This window comes from Coregonus clupeaformis, unplaced genomic scaffold, assembly GCF_020615455.1.
Source record: "Coregonus clupeaformis isolate EN_2021a unplaced genomic scaffold, ASM2061545v1 scaf0058, whole genome shotgun sequence".
Classification (NCBI taxonomy): domain Eukaryota; kingdom Metazoa; phylum Chordata; class Actinopteri; order Salmoniformes; family Salmonidae; genus Coregonus; species Coregonus clupeaformis.
The window spans coordinates 149365-172906 of record NW_025533513.1 but is presented as its reverse complement, the minus strand read 5'-3'; the positions used below and the strand labels follow the sequence as shown (position 1 = coordinate 172906).

Sequence of the window (23542 nt, the reverse complement as noted above, 5' to 3'; positions counted from 1 at the left end):
AAAGGGAGGCTGATTGAGGGGAAGCATCCCCTTTTATAGGGACACCTGTACTCCTATTGGCTGCAGGTGTGTGCATAATTATGTCTCAGGCTGTTGCTGCCTTAGGGCAGTGGGTAAACCAATAGGAGCAGAGCTCCCCTATGGGGCGGAGCTCCACGATATAGAACTAAGCTATGACATTTAGGTCTGATCATTTTCAAAGAAACTGTGAATCAGGCTTTACAAATATATTTCTATATCATTCAACATTTGACTAAAGTCTAATTATTGAAAGAGACAACGAAAATATTTGTTCCAAAGGAAAATGTTTATTTTCATCTATTAATCAAAGCATCAAAGCAAACATTCCTACAGTATCTAATATATAAAAAAACAGAGCACATCAAATCTAACACTGATAAAACCTCAGTCTACAGAGAGGATTGACACATGAACTCAAGCAAAGCCCCCTGTTAGTCTACATGTCAGTGATCAATAAGACAGAGAACATCTGATCTCAGAACAGAGCCAAAGAAGAGGAACCAACAGCCTCTCTCCACAGGGGTGTGTGACTGAGGGGTCCTACCCAGAACAGTCAGCCCTCCTCAGGGTCTTGGTGACTGGAGTCTGGGATTTCTGCTGGGCGTCACAGGTCACCTCTCCTGCATTGGTCCACTCCTGGGCAGTGATAGTCAGGGTGCTGCTCCAGCTATACAGGCCGTCTTTCTCCAGGACTGCGGGACTGGCCTCCTGCTTCTTGCTGGTCCCGTCCACTTTCCAGCTTATGGTCCAGTCTGAGGGGAAGCCCTTGTTGGCCAGACACGTCAGTGTGACTGTTGTTGTACTGGACAGCTCCTCACTAGAGGGGGCCAGGACGGTGAGGGTGGGGACACTGTTACCTGGAACAAACAGAACACATCAACTAAGTAACTACATCAAGTACAGCAACAGTAAAAAAAAATATTCAGCAAAGACACATCAAAATAATGTGAAGTGGAAATGCCCTGTAAATATGAATGTAGAAGTTAGATAGTTTAAAAGATGTGGAGAAAACACTAAAGTAATATGATACAAAGCAGATTTATGAACCAAACAAGTATAAAGTGGTTAAATAACTAGAGTTACTAGTCATACGGTGTCAGTTATACATGTCATACAGATATAGTTTAGGAATGGATCTGATCAGAATAGCCTACTCATATTCATAGTATTTTCATCACATATCAGCCTTGTTAGATCATGAAGTCTGTTACAAACATAACTGAGACCCTTTGTCTTCACACTAACAGTGAAGTCTACCATGAACACAATTCAACAATGATGAATACTATATACAATACTATTAAATAGTTATTATATCAGAATTAGGAAATATACAAATCAGACATACAAATAATCCTACAATTTATAATTTTGATTCCATAAATATCTATTTGAAAGAAGGCTCATTCAAAAGCTCAATTTAACCAAAAATATTTGAGAGTTAAAGATCAACAATCGCACGCAAACAATAATACATAATGCAACAACTATATTCAATATTATTAAGTAGTTATCATTCTAGAATTATACTCTGCAATCCATCAAACCAGACATATACATAAACACCTACATTTTAACATTTTGGTTCAATAAAATGTTATTTGAAAGAAGGCTTCGTCAAAAATAATAGAAATAACTATATTTTTTAGAAAGTAAAATATGTAAAATCGCGTAGACAGAGTTTAAGAAAGTGAAATACCAAAAACAATTAGCTAAAATTAATATCAAAAGAGCTTGTTACTTACTTCCAACATCAAGTCTGGTGCCGCTACCAAAAGTGGCCCACAGTGATACAATCCCTGTTACTGCTCGTACAAAAACCTCCCGCACATGTGGCAAGCTGAATTTCTTTAGACTGTGGTTCAAATAATTAACTCTACTACGGTATGAATACTGTTAAGAAAATATTTCATCTACTCAATTTGAAATAAAGTGTTTTTTATTTAGTTTTCCTTAACATTGAGAAAAACCTACTTTTCTTGTACATTTCCTACTAGGTGCAGTATGTTTATTCATACAACCAATCTAAAATGTAGGCTAATCACTTCCATCTTTCAAAAATGCAGGTCAAATTTGATTAGGTGTAATTTCATTCATATTCAAATTGGCCATAGTATGTGTAGGCCTTGTGTATAATTTACTATTGAGGCACAATTAATAGAGATATTGACTCACAACATCAAAAGGTAAATAAAATGATTAATTTTGTGTTAACTTACTTCCAACATCAAGCCTGGTGCCGCTACCAAAAGTCCACCACAGTGATACAATCCCTATTACTGCTGGTACAAAAACCTCTCTGTGTTGTGATGCTGCAGCTGTTACAGTGAAGATCACTCATACTGAATCATCATCAACACAAATACACTTTAACATCTTCCAGGTAGAACAAACACTTCATATAAGCTGTTTCTAGATAATAAAATATGAATTGTATCTTGAATCCAGATATGAGTATTTTTTCCTCTTCTGTGTATCAGGTGTTCTCCTAGTCTGTAGGTACAGTCCAGCATTAGATCCAGTGTTGCTAGTATTCCTCCATATTGTCCATATGAAAGACAACAGCAGCAGCAGTAGTGATAGTGATCCATGTTGTATATTCCTTTATTAAAGATGTTGATCTCAGATTTAACTGTGGTGGTAAAGTCACAGAGGACAGACAACACTACCAGAGGAATCCTACCAGCTTTAGTTTAGAGAAGTGTTCACTAACTGATTAGAGGAACTTACATGAGAGACCAAGCATGAGTGAACAAACTGTTCATTATATAAAAATATAATGCTGGTGTGACATAAAATGTGCCATACGTTAGTGATCTGTGTTAACCGTTTCTGTTTGATGTTATGAATGCTAGCTCATACAGGACAAAATACATTTGAATGATGGGAGCTTACTTGGAAACATCTGACCTGCTGCTCTAAGAGTGTTTATAGCCACGTGAGTTTAACACTGTCACTCCCTGGCTCTGGGGACTCTATATGTTGAGCCAGGGTGTGTAGTTTCTATGTGTTTTGTTCTATGTTCACAGTCTAGTTCTTGTATTTCTATGTTGGCCAGAGTGGTTCCCAATCAGAGGCAAAGAGTGTCAGCTGTTGCTGGTTGTCTCTGATTGGGAGCCATATTTAAACAGTCTGTTTTCCCTTAGTGTTTGTGGGATCTTGTTCCTTTTGGTGTGTTCCGTGTTTGTTGTGTTGAACATAGGACGTCACGTTATCGTTTGTTGTTTTGTTGCTCGTGCATTCATTAAATAAAGAAGTATGTTCGTTCATCACGCTGCGCCTTGGTCTACTCAGTTCAACGATCGAGACAGAAGATCCCACCATACCAGGACCAAGCAGCGTGTCCAGGAGCAGGCAGCCTGGACATGGGAGGAAGCGCCGGGAAAGGAGCTGGAGAGGTTGGCGATGGCCCAGGTGGGCAAAGTGTGGTCCTGGGAGGACATGCTCGGGGGAAAAGGGCCATGGGCTAGATTAAGGCCCTGGCGAGAGAGGAGCAACGGCGTCAACAGTGTCGTCGTCGGACGGACGAGAGGCAACCCAAAACATTTTTTAGGGGGGGGCACACGGCATGGGCGACTGGGCAGCAGGAGGCTGCCACAGGGCGAATTGGGAGGTTGGCAGAGGAGGCCGCCAGGTTACGGGGGCCACTGGTCAAAGGGGGGAAGGAAGGTGTAGCGGCACGGCGAGAGGTACTGGGGTGTGTTACCAGTCCGGTCCGGCCCGTTCCAGATCCCTGCGTAGGGCCAGTGGTGTGTGTCCCCAGTACGGTCCGGTCTGTTCCTGCTCCCCGCACCAAGGTAATGGTGCGCGTCGCCAGCCCGGCCCGGCCTGTTCCTGCTCCTCGCACCAAGCCTACGGTACGCGTCGCCAGCCCGGCTCGGCCTGTTCATGCTCCTCGCACCAAGCCTACGGTGCGCGTCGCCAGCCCGGCTCGGCCTGTTCCTGCTCCTCGCACCAAGCCTACGGTGCGCGTCGCCAGCCCAGCCCGGCCTGTTCCTGCTCCCCGCACCAAGCCTACGGTGCGCGTCGCCAGCCCAGCCCGGCCTGTTCCTGCTCCCCGCACCAAGCTAACGGTGCGCGTCGCCAGCCCGGCCTGTTCCTGCCACTCGCACCAAGCCTACGGTGCGCGTCGCCAGCCCGGCCCGGCCTGTTCCTGCCACTCGCACCAAGCCTACGGTGCGCGTCGCCGGCCCGGCCCGGCCTGTTCCTGCCACTCGCACCAAGCCTACGGTGCGCGTCGCCAGCCCGGCCCGGCGTGTTCCTGCCACTCGCACCAAGCCTACGGTGCGCGTCGCCAGCCCGGCCCGGCCTGTTCCTGCCACTCGCACCAAGCCTACGGTGCGCGTCGCCAGCCCGGCCCGGCCTGTTCCTGCCACTCGCACCAAGCCTACGGTGCGCGTCGCCCGCCCGGCCCGGCCTGTTCCTGCTCCACGCACCAAGCCAGGGGTGCGAGTCGTCAGCCCGGTCCGGCCCGTTCCTGCTCCACGCACCAAGCCAGGGGTGCGAGTCGTCAGCCCGGTCCGGCCCGTTCCTGCTCCACGCACCAAGCCAGGGGTGCGCGTCGTCAGCCCGGTCCGGCCCGTTCCTGCTCCACGCACCAAGCCAGGGGTGTGCGTCGTCAGCCCGGTCCGGCCCGTTCCTGCTCCATGCACCAAGCCAGGGGTGCGAGTCATCAGCCCGGTCCGGCCCGTTCCTGCTCCACGCACCAAGCCAGGGGTGCGCATCGTCAGCCCGGTACGGCCCGTTCCGGCTCCACGCACCAAGCCAGGGGTGCGCATCGTCAGCCCGGTCCGGCCCGTTCCTGCTCCACGCACCAAGCCAGGGGTGCGCATCGTCAGCCCGGTCCGGCCCGTAGCTGCTCCACGCACCAAGCCAGGGGTGCGCATCGTCAGCCCGGTCCGGCCCGTTCCTGCTCCACGCACCAAGCCAGGGGTGCGCATTGTCAGCCCGGTCCGCCCGTTGCTGCTCCACGCACCAAGCCAGGGGTGCGCATCGTCAGCCCGTCCGGCCCGTTTCTGCTCCACGCACCAAGCCAGGGGTGTGCGTCGTCAGTCCGGCACAACCCGTGCCTGGGTCACCGGTGCCTGGTCAGGTACCGGTCAGCTGCTCCACACCGGAGCTGAAGCAATCCGCTCCTACGATGTCCAGTCTAGCTCCAGCCAGCGGGGCCAGACCGGACCAGGGGCGCTACGGGGGGATTATTGGAAGGTGGTGGGCAAGCCCGGAGCCGGAACTGCCTCCGAGAAGGAATGCCCACCCAGCCCTCCCCTGTTTGGTTTATGTGGAGGCGCGGTCGCAGTCCGCGCCTTTGGGGGGGGGGGGGTACTGTCACACCCTGGCTCTGGGGACTCTATATGTTGAGCCAGGGTGTGTAGTTTCTATGTGTTTTGTTCTATGTTCACAGTCTAGTTCTTGTATTTCTATGTTGGCCAGAGTGGTTCCCAATCAGAGGCAACGAGTGTCAGCTGTTGCTGGTTGTCTCTGATTGGGAGCCATATTTAAACAGTCTGTTTTCCCTTAGTGTTTGTGGGATCTTGTTCCTTTTGGTGTGTTCCGTGTTTGTTGTGTTGAACATAGGACGTCACGTTATCGTTTGTTGTTTTGTTGCTCGTGCATTCATTAAATAAAGAAGTATGTTCGTTCATCACGCTGCGCCTTGGTCTACTCAGTTCAACGATCGTGACAAACACTTCATGACTGAGAGCTGTCCTTCATGACAACAGAACCCACAAAAACCATAACTTTTGTCACCATCTTCATCTGGACACTTGCTTTCCGTTTTCAAGGTTAACATTTTTAGAAATTATTGTTGAAAATGAATTAAATCTATACCATCGACGTGTATATCAATGTTATTATTTATATTCAGAATGATTCATTGCCATATGTAAAATGTAATTTATTTTTACTATGGAAAATATGGGAAACCAGGCCTGCTATTCATAGCAGACTTCGAAAAGGCATTTGATAAAGTACGATTGGGGTTTATATATAAATGCCTGGAGCATTTCAATTTTGGAGAATCTCTTATAAAATGGGTCAAAATCATGTATAGTAACCCTAGGTGTAAAATAGTAAATAATGGCTATTTCTCAGAAAGTTTTAAACTGTCAAGAGGAGTGAAACAAGGTTGTCCACTATCGGCATATCTATTTATTGTGGCCATCGAGATGTTAGCTATTAAAATCAGATCTAATAATAATATCAGAGGATTAGAAATCCAGGGCTTAAAAACAAAGGTGTCATTGTACGCTGATGATTCATGTTTTCTTTTAAATCCACAACTAGAATCCCTCCACAGCCTCATAGAGGATCTAGATACATTTTCTAATCTCTCTGGATTACAACCAAATTATGACAAATGTACTACACTGCTCAAAAAAATTAAGGGAACACTTAAACAACACAATGTAACTCCAAGTCAATCACACTTCTGTGAAATCAAACTGTCCACTTAGGAAGCAACACTGATTGACAATAAATGTCACATGCTGTTGTGCAAATGGAATAGACAACAGGTGGAAATTATAGGCAATTAACAAGACACCCCCAATAAAGGACTGGTTTTGCAGGTGGTGACCACAGACCACTTCTCAGTTCCTATGCTTCCTAGCTGATGTTTTGGTCACTTTTGAATGCTGGCGGTGCTTTCAGTGCAGCTCATCCAGGATGGCACATCAATGCGAGCTGTGGCAAGAAGGTTTGCTGTGTCTGTCAGCGTAGTGTCCAGAGCATGGAGACGCTACCAGGAGACAGGCCAGTACATCAGGAGACGTGGAGGAGGCCGTAGGAGGGCAACAACCCAGCAGCAGGACTGCTACCTCCACCTTTGTGCAAGGAGGAGCAGGAGGAGCACTGCCAGAGCCCTGCAAAATGACCTCCAGCAGGCCACAAATGTGCATGTGTCTGCTCAAACGGTCAGAAACAGACTCCATGAGGGTGGTATGAGGGCCCGACGTCCACAGGTGGGGGTTGTGCTTACAGCCCAACACCGTGCAGGACGTTTGGCATTTGCCAGAGAACACCAAGATTGGCAAATTCGCCACTGGCGCCCTGTGCTCTTCACAGATGAAAGCAGGTTCACACTGAGCACATGTTACAGACGTGACAGAGTCTGGAGACGCCGTGGAGAACGTTCTGCTGTCTGCAACATCCTCCAGCATGACCGGTTTGGCGGTGGGTCAGTCATGGTGTGGGGTGGCATTTCTTTGGGGGGCCGCACAGCCCTCCATGTGCTCGCCAGAGGTAGCTGACTGCCATTAGGTACCGAGATGAGATCCTCAGACCCCTTGTGAGACCATATGCTGGTGCGGTTGGCCCTGGGGTCCTCCTAATGCAAGACAATGCTAGACCTCATGTGGCTGGAGTGTGTCAGCAGTTCCTGCAAGAGGAAGGCATTGATGCTATGGACTGGCCCGCTCGTTCCCCAGACCTGAATCCAATTGAGCACATCTGGGACATCATGTCTCGCTCCATCCACCAACGCCACGTTGCACCACAGACTGTCCAGGAGTTGGCGGATGCTTTAGTCCAGGTCTGGGAGGAGATCCCTCAGGAGACCATCCGCCACCTCATCAGGAGCATGCCCAGGCATTGTAGGGAGGTCATACAGGCACGTGGAGGCCACACACACTACTGAGCCTCATTTTGACTTGTTTTAAGGACATTACATCAAAGTTGGATCAGCCTGTAGTGTGGTTTTCCACTTTAATTTTGAGGGTGACTCCAAATCCAGACCTCCATGGGTTGATAAATTTGATTTCCATTGATAATTTTTGTGTGATTTTGTTGTCAGCACATTCAACTATGTAAAGAAAAAAGTATTTAATAAGATTATTTCATTCATTCAGATCTAGGATGTGTTATTTTAGTGTTCCCTTTATTTTTTTGAGCAGTGTATATTACGTATTGGATCACTAAAAAATTAAATGTTTACATGACCATGTAGTTTACCAATAAAATGGTCTGATGGTGATGTGGATATACTCGTAATACATATCCCAAAGGAAATAAAGGATCTCACTTCAATGCATTTTTATAGAAAGTTAGCAAAAATAGATAAGATCTTGCTACCATGGAAAGGTAAATACCTGTCAATTTGTGGAAAAATCACCCTGATTAACTCTTTAGTATTATCCCAGTTTACCTATTTGCTTATGGTCTTGCCTACACCTAGCGAACAGTTTTTTAAATTATATGAGAAAAAAATCCAATTTTATTTGGAACGGCAAGCCAGACAAAATTAAAAGGGCCTATTTATATAATGAATATGAATTCGGAGGACAGAAATTATTAGACCTATCACTAAAAGCTTCAGTCATACAAAAGTTATACTTAAATCCGAACTGGTTCTCAAGCAAATTAGTAAGATTGTTGTGGTATCTGAAGATTATGCCTTTGTTAAATGTTTTTCATGAAGAGATAGAATGTTGTTTGTGGTAGTATCAAGGGGGAATGTTTTAGGTGTAATACCACATATCACAGACAGGGGGGGGTGTAGACAGGAAGTGTAGTGTAAACTGGCCAGCAGAGGGAGCCCATCTTGTTGCATTGGTTATAAATAGGGGTGAACGAAGAAGATAGAACAGAGCAGACATTAGAATGGGAGGACACTGCTCTCCGGATACGCGTGTCTGTAAACTCATGCTGAAGCTTTTGATCTGAATAAACCTTATGATCAATGTTCAGTATGAGCAGACTCCTTTTGTTCATCAGCCATGACGACCACATTTCATCATATACTACATTGTCTCACCCAATGTTCAAGAAAGGCCTTTTTCCCTTTATTCAGATTACAACCTCTCACTTTCAGTTATTTGAAAAGGAAATAATCTCCCAAATGTCACTATTTCTAAAACAAGCCATAGAAAGTTGGTTGCAATTTCAATTTAATCCTCCAGAAACGACAGAACAAATAATGCAACAAATATTGTGGTTAAATATAAAAGCTCCTGCTTGTAGTCCCTCTTGTCTAGCCTGGTATCAACAGAAGCCAGGAGGAGCTCCTAATCTTCTTATTTACTATGCTACAACACTTCAGTCTGTAACTCCATCTAGATTCAGTGGCAGTGGATCTGGGACTGACTTCACTCTGACCATTAGTGGAGTCCTGGCTGAAGATACAGGAGAGTACTACTGTCAGAGTTACCACAGTGGTCCAGTGTTCACACAGTGATACAGAGCCATGCAAAAACCTCCCTCAGTCAGATGTGACAATGTTGTTAGAAAGCAATCATTCAGATCACATGACCATCATCGTCATAATCATCATGGTTGTGACCATAGAATGACATATTTACACTGAAAAATATAAACGTAACATGTAAAGTGTTAGTCATATGTTTCATGAGCTGAAATAAAATATTATTTATTTCACATTTTGTGCACAAATTATTTGTCAAAAGCTGATTAAATGGCAAGTTCATTACACAGGTGCACCTTGTGCTGGGGACAATAAAATGTCACTCTAAAATGTGCAGCTTTGTCACACAACACAATGCAAAAGATGTCTCAAATTTTGAAGGAACGTGCAATTGACATGCTGACTGCAGGAATGTCCACCAGAGTTGTTGCCAGATAATGTAATGTTAATTTCTCTACCATAAGCCGCCTCCAACGTCGTTTTAAAGAATTTGGCAGTACGTCCAACCGGCCTCACAATCGCATACCACATGTAACAATGCCAGCCCAGGACCTCCACATCCGGCTTCTACACTTGCGGGATCGTCTGAGACCAGCCAACCGAACATCTGATAAAACTGAGGATTATTTCTGTCTTTAATAAAGCCCTTTTGTGGGGAGAAACTCATTCTGATTGGCTGGGCCTGGCTCCCCATAGATTAGGGCCTAATGAATTTATTTCAAATGACTGATTTACTGTGTGGTGTCAAGACAACGATGCTGATATGCTGTGATGACAAGAAATCCGCTGACACTGTCCTTGATTATAATGGTTTATTACATCAAAGATTACAGTATCAATTTACAGACTCCTGCAGAAATCCGGAGAACAACTGACCCAATCTCTAATATGTTATTCTCTCCGTCCTTTGTTCAAAACATGGTATTTATATCCTATGTAACATAATATGGCGTGATTTTAATAGACCAATCCCTGGCCTCTACATAGCAGACTCTCCTCTGTTTTAGGGGGCCCCTATAGTAATGTTTTCCAGATGTTTCCGCAAGCAGAGCCAAGTTCCTCTAACACACCATTTGCAAACGTCAGCAAAATCATAGATTTTCAGATACTACATATTTCCCCCATTCGAGACTAATTAAGTCTCAAAAACAAAAAGAATAGGATTATGACAAATAACAATTTTTGTTCTTGAGTAACTTTAGCAATAAACCCAAATTTATGGAGAGTAAACACATTTTTATATAGACACATTTTTGTATGGAGTGTAAATAAGTTGTTATGTAGTGTAAATAAATTGTTATGGAGTGTAAATAAATTGTTATGGAGTGTAAATAAATTGTTATGGAGTGTAAATAAATTGTTATGGAGTGTAAGAGCGAAAAACCTGTCTGGTAGCTTTCATTCCAAATATCCATCAATCAATCAAGACAGGAAAATTCTCTCACGGCCCCTCTGCCCCAGGCGACCACCTAAGTACTCCAGATCAATTTATAAATCTTTATCAATGCATTTTAAGCTATGATGCAATTGAATACACATGAAAACCTCAGAAAACATAATACAATCAAAAATGTCCACATTCAGGCTGGTCGACCCATCGGACCCTCCTGTGGATTCTCTCTGTCCCTGCCTAGACCTAATATCCCTAAGCTTCAACGAAATAAACAAAAACATCTGAGGTCCCCACATGCATCCAACAACAGAAAACATCATTCTTCAAAAAGTAATACAGAAAGAATATAACACTGGAATGTAGTCCACTACACTGCAGCTCCTCCACAGTGTCGACTTTCAATGCAACGTCTAAGATGGAATCTGAACATTTCCACACCTTCCTTGTTCCACTTCCTCCAGTCCATTCATATTGTTCATGTTTGAGTATTTGAATCCCACTCTACACATTCCCCATATGCTTCTGGAAGAAAAGAAAACACCAACCAGTATCTTTTGCAAAACAACACATGCAAATTAAAACATCAATATCAACAATAATATAAAAATGATATATAAAATGATATATAAAATGAATCACATTCCATTTCCCCCCTTTGATTCATAAGAAAATACTAAATATCACAATAATATGTAAAGACGTGAAAAGTGATCGGATATTCAAAATGAATATCTATCCATCAATACTCCATCCAGTCCCACTTGTTTATCTCCATCTAGATCAGTAACAGTTAACAACGGCATCTGAGTGTTGTCTCCAGATATCACAACTCCAACCCATCTCAATATCATAGCCTTCGCAAAAGTCAATAACAAAGTACAAAAGCAAAACATCACACACAGCGCTACAAGAGCTGCTACTAAAATCTGAACTATCACTGCTCCCACTGGGCCTAACTGATCTTGCAACCAAGCCTTCGCTGACCATCAAGCTCCTTCAGATCGACCAAACGCATCCCTTATATTCTTCAATGCATCTATAACACTAGTGATATTATCGGAACTATCGGGGATCAAAGTATAACAATCATCCCCCGTCAAGTTCGTAGCCAAACATAAGCCACCTTGTTTGGCTAAAATATAGTCAAGAGCCATGTCATGTTTCAACAGCGTCAGTCTGTGACTTCTTTGAGTATTTGACAGAAGGTTAAACCCTCGTATCGTTTCATTTGCAAAACCCTGCAAAGTATAGTTAATATTATCAATGTGATCTGCCAAAAATGTTACACCATACCATGGAAAAAGTCCAAGTCCCCACTTCTCTCCTAGACTTATCCTCCAATGGTAGGATTCCAAATTATGAAATTTCGCCATTTCCCCTTTCACCCTATTTCCAGACCTAGAATCAGATTTAGCAGTGTCCGGTGCCTCCCCCTTTTGAATGGTATTAACCTCATATGGAAGCTTCAACGTCGACATGTAACAACATCCTGTCCATCCATAGGGTAAGAATATATAGGCTTTATCACCACAAACCCACCAAATATCTAGAAAATTCCCAATAGTCACATTGCCAGGCAAAAGCTGATCTTTCACCATCAAAATCCTGCTCTTCTTACTAAATGGAACATAAAAAGTGACTTTATATATCTCATCACTAACCTTACTGTCATGCTTACCCAAAGTCATCATATAATCAACACAATCTGATACTCCCATAAACATACACGGTCCATCATATGTTTTATTTGAACAAAAACAGCTTTTAGCCCTCACAGGTTTTACATCCAGTGCTTCAGGAATCACTGTTAACTGATTTTCCTTCCGATCTAACAAATTCACATAGGGTAATTCATTTAACCAAGGATTACTTTATCCTATCCCAGGTGTTCCTTAAAGAGGTGGGGTTTCAAATGTCTCCGGAAGGTGGTGAGTGACTCCGCTGTCCTGGCGTCGTGAGGGAGCTTGTTCCACCATTGGGGTGCCAGAGCAGCGAACAGTTTTGACTGGGCTGAGCGGGAACTATGCGTCCGCAGAGGAAGGGGAGCCAGCAGGCCAGAGGTGGATGAACGCAATGCCCTCGTTTTGGTGTAGGGACTGATCAGAGCCTGAAGGTACGGAGGTGCCGTTCCCCTCACTGCTCCATAGGCAAGCACCATGGTCTTGTAACGGATGCGAGCTTCAACTGGAAGCCAGTGGAGTGTGCGGAGGAGGGGGGTGACATGAGAGAACTTGGGAAGGTTGAACACCAGACGGGCTGCGGCATTCTGGATGAGTTGTAGGGGTTTAATGGCACAGGCAGGGAGCCCAGCCAACAGCGAGTTGCAGTAATCCAGACGGGAGATGACAAGTGCCTGGATTAGGACCTGTGCCGCTTCCTGTGTAAGGCAGGGTCGTACTCTCCGAATGTTGTAGAGCATGAGCCTGCAGGATCGGGTCACCGCCTTGATGTTAGCGGAGAACGACAGGGTGTTGTCCAGGGTCACGCCAAGGCTCTTCGCACTCTGGGAGGAGGACACAACGGAGTTGTCAACCGTGATGGCGAGATCATGGAACGGGCAGTCCTTCCCCGGGAGGAAGAGCAGCTCCGTCTTGCCAGGGTTCAGCTTGAGGTGGTGATCCGTCATCCATACTGATATGTCGGCCAGACATGCAGAGATGCGATTCGCCACCTGGTTATCAGAAGGGGGAAAGGAGAAGATTAGTTGTGTATCGTCAGCGTAGCAATGATAGGAGAGGCCATGTGAGGATATGACAGAGCCAAGTGACTTGGTGTATAGGGGAGAAAAGGAGAGGGCCTAGAACTGAGCCCTGGGGGACACCAGTGGTGAGAGCACGTGGTGTGGAGACAGCTTCTCGCCACGCCACTTGGTAGGAGCGACCGGTCAGGTAGGACGCAATCCAGGAGTGAGCCGCGCCGGAGATGCCCAGCTCGGAGAGGGTGGAGAGGAGGATCTGATGGTTCACTGTATCAAAGGCAGCAGACAGGTCTAGAAGGACAAGAGCAGAGGAGAGAGAGTTAGCTTTAGCAGTGCGGAGAGCCTCCGTGACACAGAGAAGAGCAGTCTCAGTTGAATGACCAGTCCTGAAACCTGACTGGTTTGGATCAAGAAGGTCATTCTGAGAGAGATAGCAAGAGAGTTGGCTAAAGACGGCACGCTCAATAGTTTTGGAAAGAAAAGAAAGAAGGGATACTGGTCTGTAGTTGTTGACATCAGTGGGATCGAGTGTTGGTTTTTTGAGAAGGGGTGCAACTCTCGCTCTCTTGAAGACGGAAGGGACATGGCCAGCGGTCAAGGATGAGTTGATCAGCGAGGTGAGGTAGGGGAGAAGGTCACCGGAGATGGTCTGGAGAAGAGAGGAGGGGATGGGGTCAAGCGGGCAGGTTGTTGGGCGGCCTGCAGTCACTAGTCGCAAGATTTTATCTGGAGAGAGAGGGGAGAAAGAAGTCAAAGCATAGGGTAGGGCAGTGTGAGCAGGACCAGCAGTGTCATTAGACTTAACAAACGAGGATCGGATGTCGTCAACCTTCTTTTCAAAGTGGTTGACAAAGTCATCCACAGAGAGGGAGGAGGGGGGGGATTCAGCAGTGAGGAGAATGTGGCAAAGAGCTTCCTAGGGTTAGAGGCAGATGCTTGGAATTTAGAGTGGTAGAAAGTGGCCTTAGCAGCAGAAACAGATGAAGAAAATGTAGAGAGGAGGGAGTGAAAAGATGCCAGGTCGGCAGGGAGTTTAGTTTTCTTCCATTTCCGCTCAGCTGCCCGGAGCTCTGTTCTGTGAGCTCGCAATGAGTCATCAAGCCACGGAGCTGGAGGGGAGGACCGAGCCGGCCGGGAGGATAGGGGACACAGGGAGTCAAAGGATGCAGAAAGGGAGGAGAGGAGGGTTGAGGAGGCAGAATCAGGAGATTGGAGGGAGAAGGATTGAGCAGAGGGAAGAGATGATAGTATGGAAGAGGAGAGAGTAGTGGGAGAGAGAGAGCGAAGGTTGCGGCGGCACGTTACCATCTGTGTAGGGGCAGAGTGAGTAGTGTTGGAGGAGAGCGAGAGAGAAAAGGATACAAAGTAGTGGTCGGAGACATGGAGGGGAGTTGCAGTGAGATTAGTAGAAGAGCAACATCTAGTAAAGATGAAGTCAAGCGTATTGCCTGCCTTGTGAGTGGGGGGATGGTGAGAGGGTGAGGTCAAAAGAGGAGAGGAGTGGAAAGAAGGAGGCAGAGAGAAATGAGTCAAATGTAGACGTAGGGAGGTTGAAATCCCCCAAAACTGTGAAGGGTGAGCCATCCTCAGGAAAGGAACTTATCAAGGCGTCAAGCTCATTGATGAACTCTCCAAGGGAACCTGGAGGGCGATAGATGACAAGGATATTAAGCTTAAATGGGCTAGTGACTGTGACAGCGTGGAATTCAAATGAGGAGATAGACAGATGGGTTAGGGGAAAAATTGAGAATGACCACTTGGGAGAGATGAGGATTCCTGTGCCACCACCCCTCTGACCAGATGCTCTCGGGGTATGCGAGAACACATGGTCAGACGAGGAGAGAGCAGTAGGAGTAGCAGTGTTTTCAGTGGTAATCCATGTTTCCGTCAGCGCCAGGAAGTCGAGGGACTGGAGGGTAGCATAGGCTGGGATGAAGTCAGCCTTGTTGGCGGCAGAACGGCAGTTCCAGAGGCTGCCTGAGACCTGGAACTCCAGGTGTGTGGTGCGTGCAGGGACCACCAGGTTAGAGAGGCAGCAGCCACGCGGTGTGAGGCGTTTGTGTAGCCTGTGCGGAGAGGAGAGAACAGGGATAGGCAGAGGCATAGTTGACAGGCTGCAGCAGATGGCTACAATAATGCAGAGGAGATCGGAATGAAATGAACTAAACATCTGGGAAAGGAGAGAGCAGGCCTAAAAAAAAAAAAAAAATATATAACTCTCCCAACTTCCACCTCAGAAACTATAATTGTTTCACTGAACCACCCGAGTAAAACTCTCCCAACTTCCACTTTAGAAATTAGAATTGTTGTAAACTACAGCAGACTGTTATCAGTAGCTGTAATTAAGTACAGCAGCTACCAACCACCTAACGTTAATGCCTCAGATGAGGTTAGAAAAACAGCTGAATGGTAGCAGCTAGCTGGCTCAATCACAGGTACTCTTAAGCATGAAATAACATTGGAAACAATTAACCACAGTTGCAAAAAGTTACCAGTAGCTACCCGCTAGCTAGCTAGCTAGCTTTGTTGGTCCAAGTAGTGGGTAAAGGGGCAAAGTGACATATGTCCTCTGTGTATTATTTACTCTTGGAGTGACTACTGTAATATACTGCTCCTGAACTCCTTTGGTGACTGTGGAAACTTCAACAGACTTTAAATATTCCATCATAAGGGTCACCTTACGAGTTACATAGCCTTCCAACCAGTAATTCTTAACCCGAACAAATTTAAACGCTGGCTCTAAATAAGTACACGTATATTCTCCCTGATCTTCCCATGTAATATTACGCAAAATAAGAGAACAATCACTCATAACACTCTTCCACTTCATATCGTTGTACAAAATATACTTCCTTTGACTAGGTGGCACAGCTTCTACTTCTGGTCCTGATAAAAACACTTCTTCTCCATAATTATCTCTCCACGTGGGAGGAATGTCACCACCCCCACTCCGTCTCTCACATCTACAAGGAAGATGAGCTGTACCACCCATCCTAACCCTAATGACAGTCTTTTCTTCTAAAATTGGTGTTGGAGCGATTTTCTGAGGCGCCATTGTAATCAAATGTGATACATTTATAGCTTTAATAACTGTCAATGTTGAAAGAGTTGAATTGTTTCTCACTGTTGTTGTATTAGGCTGAAGTGTTGATGTCATTGTTGTTGATTCATATATTTTCCCTACAGCTTGGAGCTCTTTACTTGTATTTCCATCTATCACCACTAGTGTCACTACATTAACTCTCAGTCCCGACTCTAATCCCTCACTTTCAAACTGTGGATTATAAAAAATACATTTATAATCACCTTGATCCTCCTGCTGGGAATTGTACACATAGAGACTGCAATCACCCTCAATCTTCATCTTCTCTTATCATTCAGCAATGCATACTTTCTCAATGCAACTACTCCTAACAGATCTATACTCCTGCCATAGCTATCTTCCCACTGAACTCTAAATTTCCCTTCACCACTGTTCTCTCTCATGCACTGGCATGGAAGCTGAGCTGACTTTCCTAGAGTTACTTCAACCCTAGTTTTTGTAACGTTTTGGTCTGACTTTTCTCCTAACTGATCTGGGCCTACTTTGTCTAACCGAATCACCAGCTTCTCCTGTAACAGAGTTGCCCTTGGTGATCTCCACGGTTTCACATTCCACTGAAATATTCCCTGTTGTTTCTGGGACGTATTGAAAATCAATGTCCCCAAATCTCCTTTCCTTTCCATCCATTGCAGAGTAATCTCTGGCATCATCAGAAGTGTACACATTATCATCAACGTTGTCCACAACATGGACAATCTCTCCTTCTGGGTTTTGACTCTGGATATTGTCATGCATCTCTCCTTCTGCCTGTTCTTCCCTATCTTCATCCTGCTCTCTTGAGCCTTCAACATCCTGTCTCTCTGCGCGTGGCACCTCTTCTCCAGGCGCTTTAACACAATGTGACAAATGATACCACGTTGGAGATCCTTTAACCGGGACAGCTGTTCCAGTACTACGAACAACTTCAAATGGTCCTTCACGACGTTCATTATACCACTTCCTTCTAAATACCTTCACGACCACCTTGTCCCCAGGTTGCACTGTACTCCTTTTTTGCTCATCAAGCTTCTTCTGCACCTCTTCTTTTCTTTGCCTGTCAGAAAAATATGTGGACAACTTTTTATGAAAATTGGCCATATATGTAACGTACGCTCTCATTTCATCTTACAAAAGAGCCAAGCTTGGACCCTTTCCGCTTGTTCGCAAACAAGGCGTAGGCATCCTTCTTCCTGTGACCAGTTCATGGGGTGTCATACGTAGATCACGCAACTCACTTGAGCAACACACCATTAATGCTAAAGGAAGCGCCGCTATCCAGTTTAGACCCGTATGCTGGCAAATTTTGACAATGCGATTTTTCAAGACACCGTTCATTTTTCACAAATCCCTTGACTTTGTGGGTGATAAACTGCTCCAAGACGTTGCTTAATTCCACATTTTTGAAACATCAATTTCACTGATTTGTCCACAAATTCTCTCCCATTGTCTGAGGATATTCGATCGGGAAGTCCCCACCTGCTTATGACTTCTTTACACAAGAACTTAGCAACCGACTGAGCATCTTTTCGCTTGGTTGGACAGGCCTCCGGCCATCGTGAAAATCAATCTACAACCACCAACATGTATCTTTTCCCATCAACTGGTTTTATCATATCAACAAAGTCGATAACCATCTCACGCATAGGACCTCTCGGTGTAGGAATGTGACCAGGAAGAACAGTCACACCCCTGCGAACATTATTTTTCAGACAGATTGTGCACCTGCCTATGACATAGTCAACCTGTTCAAGCAAATATGGTGCCCAAAAACCATACTCCTTTGTGATCTTTCTCCTAACCTCCCCCCTTGCAACATGAGCTAACCCATGTGCTTCCTGAATCATCAGACCTAATAGGTCTATAGGCGCTACTATCAACCCCTCATGGTTTCTCCAAAGACCAGTAGCATCTTTGACGGCACCTCGGTCTAGCCATAACTGTTTGTCGATCGTAGAAGCAGCTTCCTGCATCAAAATCACATCCTTAAGCGTAATTTTGTCTTCCAAGTCCACTCCATGAGTGACCAGAAAAACTTTGCCCAATTTGTCCGCTCCTGTGACGGCTTTTGCAGCTTCATCAGCAGCTTTGTTCCCTTGTGTGACTTTTGACACATCTGTTTTATGAGATGCACACTTAGCTATCGCTATCTCTTTAGGCTTCATCATAGCATGCAACAGTTTCATTATTTGCGCATGATGTTGTATCGGAGAACCATCCGTTTTCTTAAACCCTCGACCTTTCCACACTGCTCCAAACAAATGACATACACTATGTGCATATGCTGAATCAGTGTATGTCGTCACTCACTTTCCTTCTGCTAACAAACATGCTTCTGTTAGCCCCACAAGTTCAGCAAGTTGTGCAGACGCAGGCTGTGGTATTACTTCAGCCTTTTCAACAACAAATCCAGTTCCTTGGGCTTTAACTACTGCATAGCCAGCACACAATTTATCTCCCACACGATAACAAGACCCATCAGTCCAATACTCCAGGTCTGCCTCACGTAATGGAAAGGCTTGCAAATCTGATCTAAGCCTCGAGGATTTTTCTCTGCTTCTTGGACACAATCATGTGGCTCACCATCCTCTGAAGTTGGCAAATTCTCGGCTGGATTCACCGTATCACACCTCACTAGGGTGACATCTTCCTGCTCTAAGAGCCTATGATAGTCTCTGAGCCTAGGCATAGTCAATGTATATTTTCCATAGTTCAGAAGATTTCTGAGACTATGATGGGTAAGAATTGTTACTGGGTAACCCATCGTAACAGATGATGCTTTGTCATACATTGAATATACTCCTACCATTGCTCTGTAGCACAGTGGTAGCCCTAGTTCTACTTCTGAATAGGCAGTAGAGTAGTAAGAAATAGGCTGAGGATTCGTCCCTGTGCCTGTCGGCTGACAAAGAACTGCACATGCATATTTACCTCCAGTAGAAGTAGACACATATAGCAAAAAATTCTTAGAATAGTCTGGTAGTGTGAGTGCAGGTGCCTCCTGCAACTTCTGTTTGATCGTTTCAAATGCCACATGGCCTTCCTGTGTCCAAGAAAGATTGCTATGGAGTTGACCATTTCCAGTATCCTTAACCATAGCTCTCAAAGGTCCCGTCAAAATAGCATAGCTCTCAACCCAAGCTGAAGAATAACCAGCAATACCAAGAAATGTCATCATCTCTCTGACAGTTCTAGGCTTCGGAGCCTTACGAATAGCTTCCAATTGACTGTCCGAAATGCTTCTGTGTCCATGCGTTATTTTCTGACACAAATAAACAACCTTCTCCTGGCAATATTGCAACTTTTTCTGTGAAACCTTATGCCCCTTTTCTGCCAATACCTGTAGCAATTTAATTGAGTCTCTATGACATGTTTCCTTATTCTGTGAGCAGATAATTATATAATCTACGTACTGAATGACAGTGCTTTGCAATATCTGATCTATCCCTACCAAATCATCCTTCAGTACTTTATTGAAAATGTGCGGGCTATGCTTGTACCCTTGTGGCAAACGACTGTACTCATAGAACTGTCCCTTATATGTGAACCCAAATAAACCCTGACTTTCTACACTAAGTGGAACACAAAAGAATGCACCACATAAGTCTAACACCGTAAAATGTGTCGCATCAGGAGGAATTTGGGCTAACAAGGTATGCAGGTCTGGCACTTCTGCTGGAAAGTCAGTCACTACCTCATTCACCGCTCTCAAATCATGAACCACACGATAAGTTTCATCTGTTTTTTTCACAGGCAACAAAGGCGTGTTACTCTGAGGATTTTTTGTTGTCCTTTAAACACCTGCTTTCGAAAGTCCTTTAATTTGTGGTTCAATCCCTTGGATTGCGAGGCATAGGAGGCAAAAAGACTGAAGGAGAAGACGAGATTTGACGAGATTTGACGTGACTTCCGTCTCGCTTCCGCATTGTCTCCGTACTGCTGTGCTGTTTGTTGCTACTTGGCTACCTGCCAAACTATTCACGTTTTACTTTTAATAAACGTTTAATCAATCTTTGTGTTCAACAAATTTACCAACTTTTTAGTTTTGTCCTCACTCATCTTTTTTCGTTAAACTTTTTCACCCCGGACGTTTATCCCGAGACAGAAGAGTCATTTTCCTGTGCGTTTTAGCTGCCAACTTTACGTTATTTTCCTTTTTTCCATCGCAACTTTTTTCCCTTATTCAACTTTTTCACTCCGGACGCTTTATCTGGACATGGTTCATCAACATCTTCAACAGCCGAAGCTAAGTAGTAACATTAACATGATGTCTTCTAATTGCAGTCGCTGTACTCATAATATACAGGAGAACGATCGCCTTACGGCGAAAATAGCTGTGCTACAAGCCCAGCTTCAGACGCAATCGTTAGGCAAGGGTAATCTCAGTGTAGGAAAGGAAGAAACAGCGTCTGTGCCACCAGTAAGTACAGACAGTAACGTTAGTATAAATCCCCCCGCACAGTCCCCGCAGCCGGACAACTTTCTCATGGCTTCTGGAGGGAAATACTGTTGGAATGCTCAACCGGTGTCGCTCATTCAGCCGACAGAAACCTTCAACCGGTTTTCCCCATTATGTAGCGAGTCGGAGTCTGAGTCTGAGTCTTCTCTAGTCTCTACTCCTCCCGTTACGGGGTCTGAGACGCCGAAGGCTCCCACCATTAGCTCTGACAAATTGAAAACCCTAGTCATTGGCGACTCCATTACCCGCAGTATTAGACTTAAAACGAATCACCCAGCGATCATACACTGTTTACCAGGGGGCAGGGCTACCGACGTTAAGGCTAATCTAAAGATGGTGCTGGCTAAAGCTAAAACTGGCGAGTGTAGAGAGTATAGAGATATTGTTATCCACGTCGGCACCAACGATGTTAAAATGAAACAGTCAGAGGTCACCAAGTGCAACATAGCTTCAGCTTGTAAATCAGCTAGAAAGATGTGTCGGCATCGAGTAATTGTCTCTGGCCCCCTCCCAGTTAGGGGAAGTGACGAGCTCTACAGCAGAGTCTCAGCACTTAATCGCTGGTTGAAAACTGTTTTCTGCCCCTCCCAAAAGATAACATTTGTGGATAATTGGCCCTCTTTCTGGGACTCACCCACAAACAGGACCAAGCCTGACCTGCTGAGGAGTGACGGACTCCATCCTAGCTGGAGGGGTGCTCTCCTCTTATCTACCAACATAGATAGGGCTCTAACTCCTCTAGCCCCACAGTGAAATAGGGTGCAGGCCAGGCAGCAGGCTGTTAGCCAACCTGCCAGCTTAGTGGAGTCTGCCAATAGCACAGTCAGTGTAGTCAGCTCAGCCATACCCATTGAGACTGTGTCTGTGCCTCGACCTAGGTTGGGCAAAACTAAACATGGCGGTGTTCACCCTAGCAATCTTATTAGGATAAAGACCTCCTCCATTCCTGCCATTATTGAAAGAGATCGTGATACCTCACATCTCAAAATAGGGTTACTTAATGTTAGATCCCTCACTTCAAAGGCAGTCATAGTCAATGAACTAATCACTGATCATAATCTCGATGTGATTGGCCTGACTGAAACATGGCTTAAGCCTGATGAATTTGCTGTGTTAAATGAGGCCTCACCTCCTGGTTACACTAGTGACCATATTCCCCGTGCATCCCGCAAAGGCGGAGGTGTTGCTAACATTTACGATAGCAAATTTCAATTTACAAAAAAAAAAATGGCGTTTTCATCTTTTGAGCTTCTAGTCATGAAATCTATGCAGCCTACTCAATCACTTTTTATAGCTACTGTTTACAGGCCTCCTGGGCCATATACAGCGTTCCTCTCTGAGTTTCCTGAATTCCTATCAGACCTTGTAGTCATAGCAGATCATATTCTAATTTTTGGTGATTTTAATATTCACATGGAGAAGTCCACAGACCCACTCCAAAAGTCTTTCGGAGCCATTATCGACTCAGTGGGTTTTGTCCAACATGTCTCTGGACCTACTCACTGCCACAGTCATACTCTGGACCTAGTTTTGTCCCATGGAATAAATGTTGTAGATCTTAATGTTTTTCCACAAAATCCTGGACTATCGGACCACCATTTTATTACATTTGCAATCGCAACAAATAATCTGCTCAGACCCCAACCAAGGAGCATCAAAAGTCGTGCTATAAATTCTCAAACAACACAAAAATTCATTGATGCCCTTCCAGACTCCTTCTGCCTACCCAAGGACGTCAGAGGACAAAAATCAGTTAACCACTTAACTGAGGAACTCAATTTAACCTTGCGCAATACCCTAGATGCAGTTGCACCCCTAAAAACGAAAAACATTTGTCATAAGAAACTAGCTCCCTGGTATACAGAAAATACCCGAGCTTTGAAGCAAGCTTCCAGGAAATTGGAACGGAAATGGCGCCACACCAAACTGGAAGTCTTCCGACTAGCTTGGAAAGACAGTACCGTGCAGTACCGAAGAGCCCTCACTGCTGCTCGATCATCCTACTTTTCCAACTTAATTGAGGAAAATAAGAACAATCCAAAATTTCTTTTTGATACTGTTGCAAAGCTAACTAAAAAGCAGCATTCCCCAAGAGAGGATGGCTTTCACTTCAGCAGTGATAAATTCATGAACTTCTTTGAGGAAAAGATCATGACCATTAGAAAGCAAATTACGGACTCCTCTTTGAATCTGCGTATTCCTCCAGGGCTTAGCTGTCCTGGATCTGCACAGCTCTGCGAGGGCCTGGGATCGGGAGAGACACTTAAGTGTTTTAGTACTATATCTCTTGACACAATGATGAAAATAATCATGGCCTCTAAACCTTCAAGCTGCATACTGGATCCTATTCCTACTAAACTGCTGAAGGAGCTGCTTCCTGTGCTTGGCCCTCCTATGTTGAACATAATAAACAGCTCTCTATCCACCGGATGTGTACCAAACTCACTAAAAGTGGCAGTGATAAAGCCTCTCTTGAAAAAGCCAAACCTTGACCCGGAAAATATAAAAAACTATCGGCCTATATCGAATCTTCCATTCCTCTCAAAAATTTTTTGAAAAAGCTGTTGCGCAGCAACTCACTGCCTTTCTGAAGACAAACAATGTATACGAAATGCTTCAGTCTGGTTTTAGACCCCATCATAGCACTGAGACTGCACTTGTGAAGGTGGTAAATGACCTTTTAATGGCGTCAGACCGAGGCTCTGCATCTGTCCTCGTGCTACTAGACCTTAGTGCTGCCTTTGACACCA

General features: G+C 45.0%; 1 gene segment (V, D, J or C); it reads right to left on the bottom strand.

Moving 5' to 3' along the window:
• Window positions 1-288: 288 nt before the first annotated feature.
• The window catches only part of LOC121547988, a 34763-nt gene continuing 11509 nt past the window's right edge, over window positions 289-23542 (bottom strand). The window contains 2 exon segments of the C gene segment in view: window positions 289-878; window positions 2241-2339. Of these exon segments, the coding sequence occupies window positions 562-878; window positions 2241-2339 (416 nt within the window).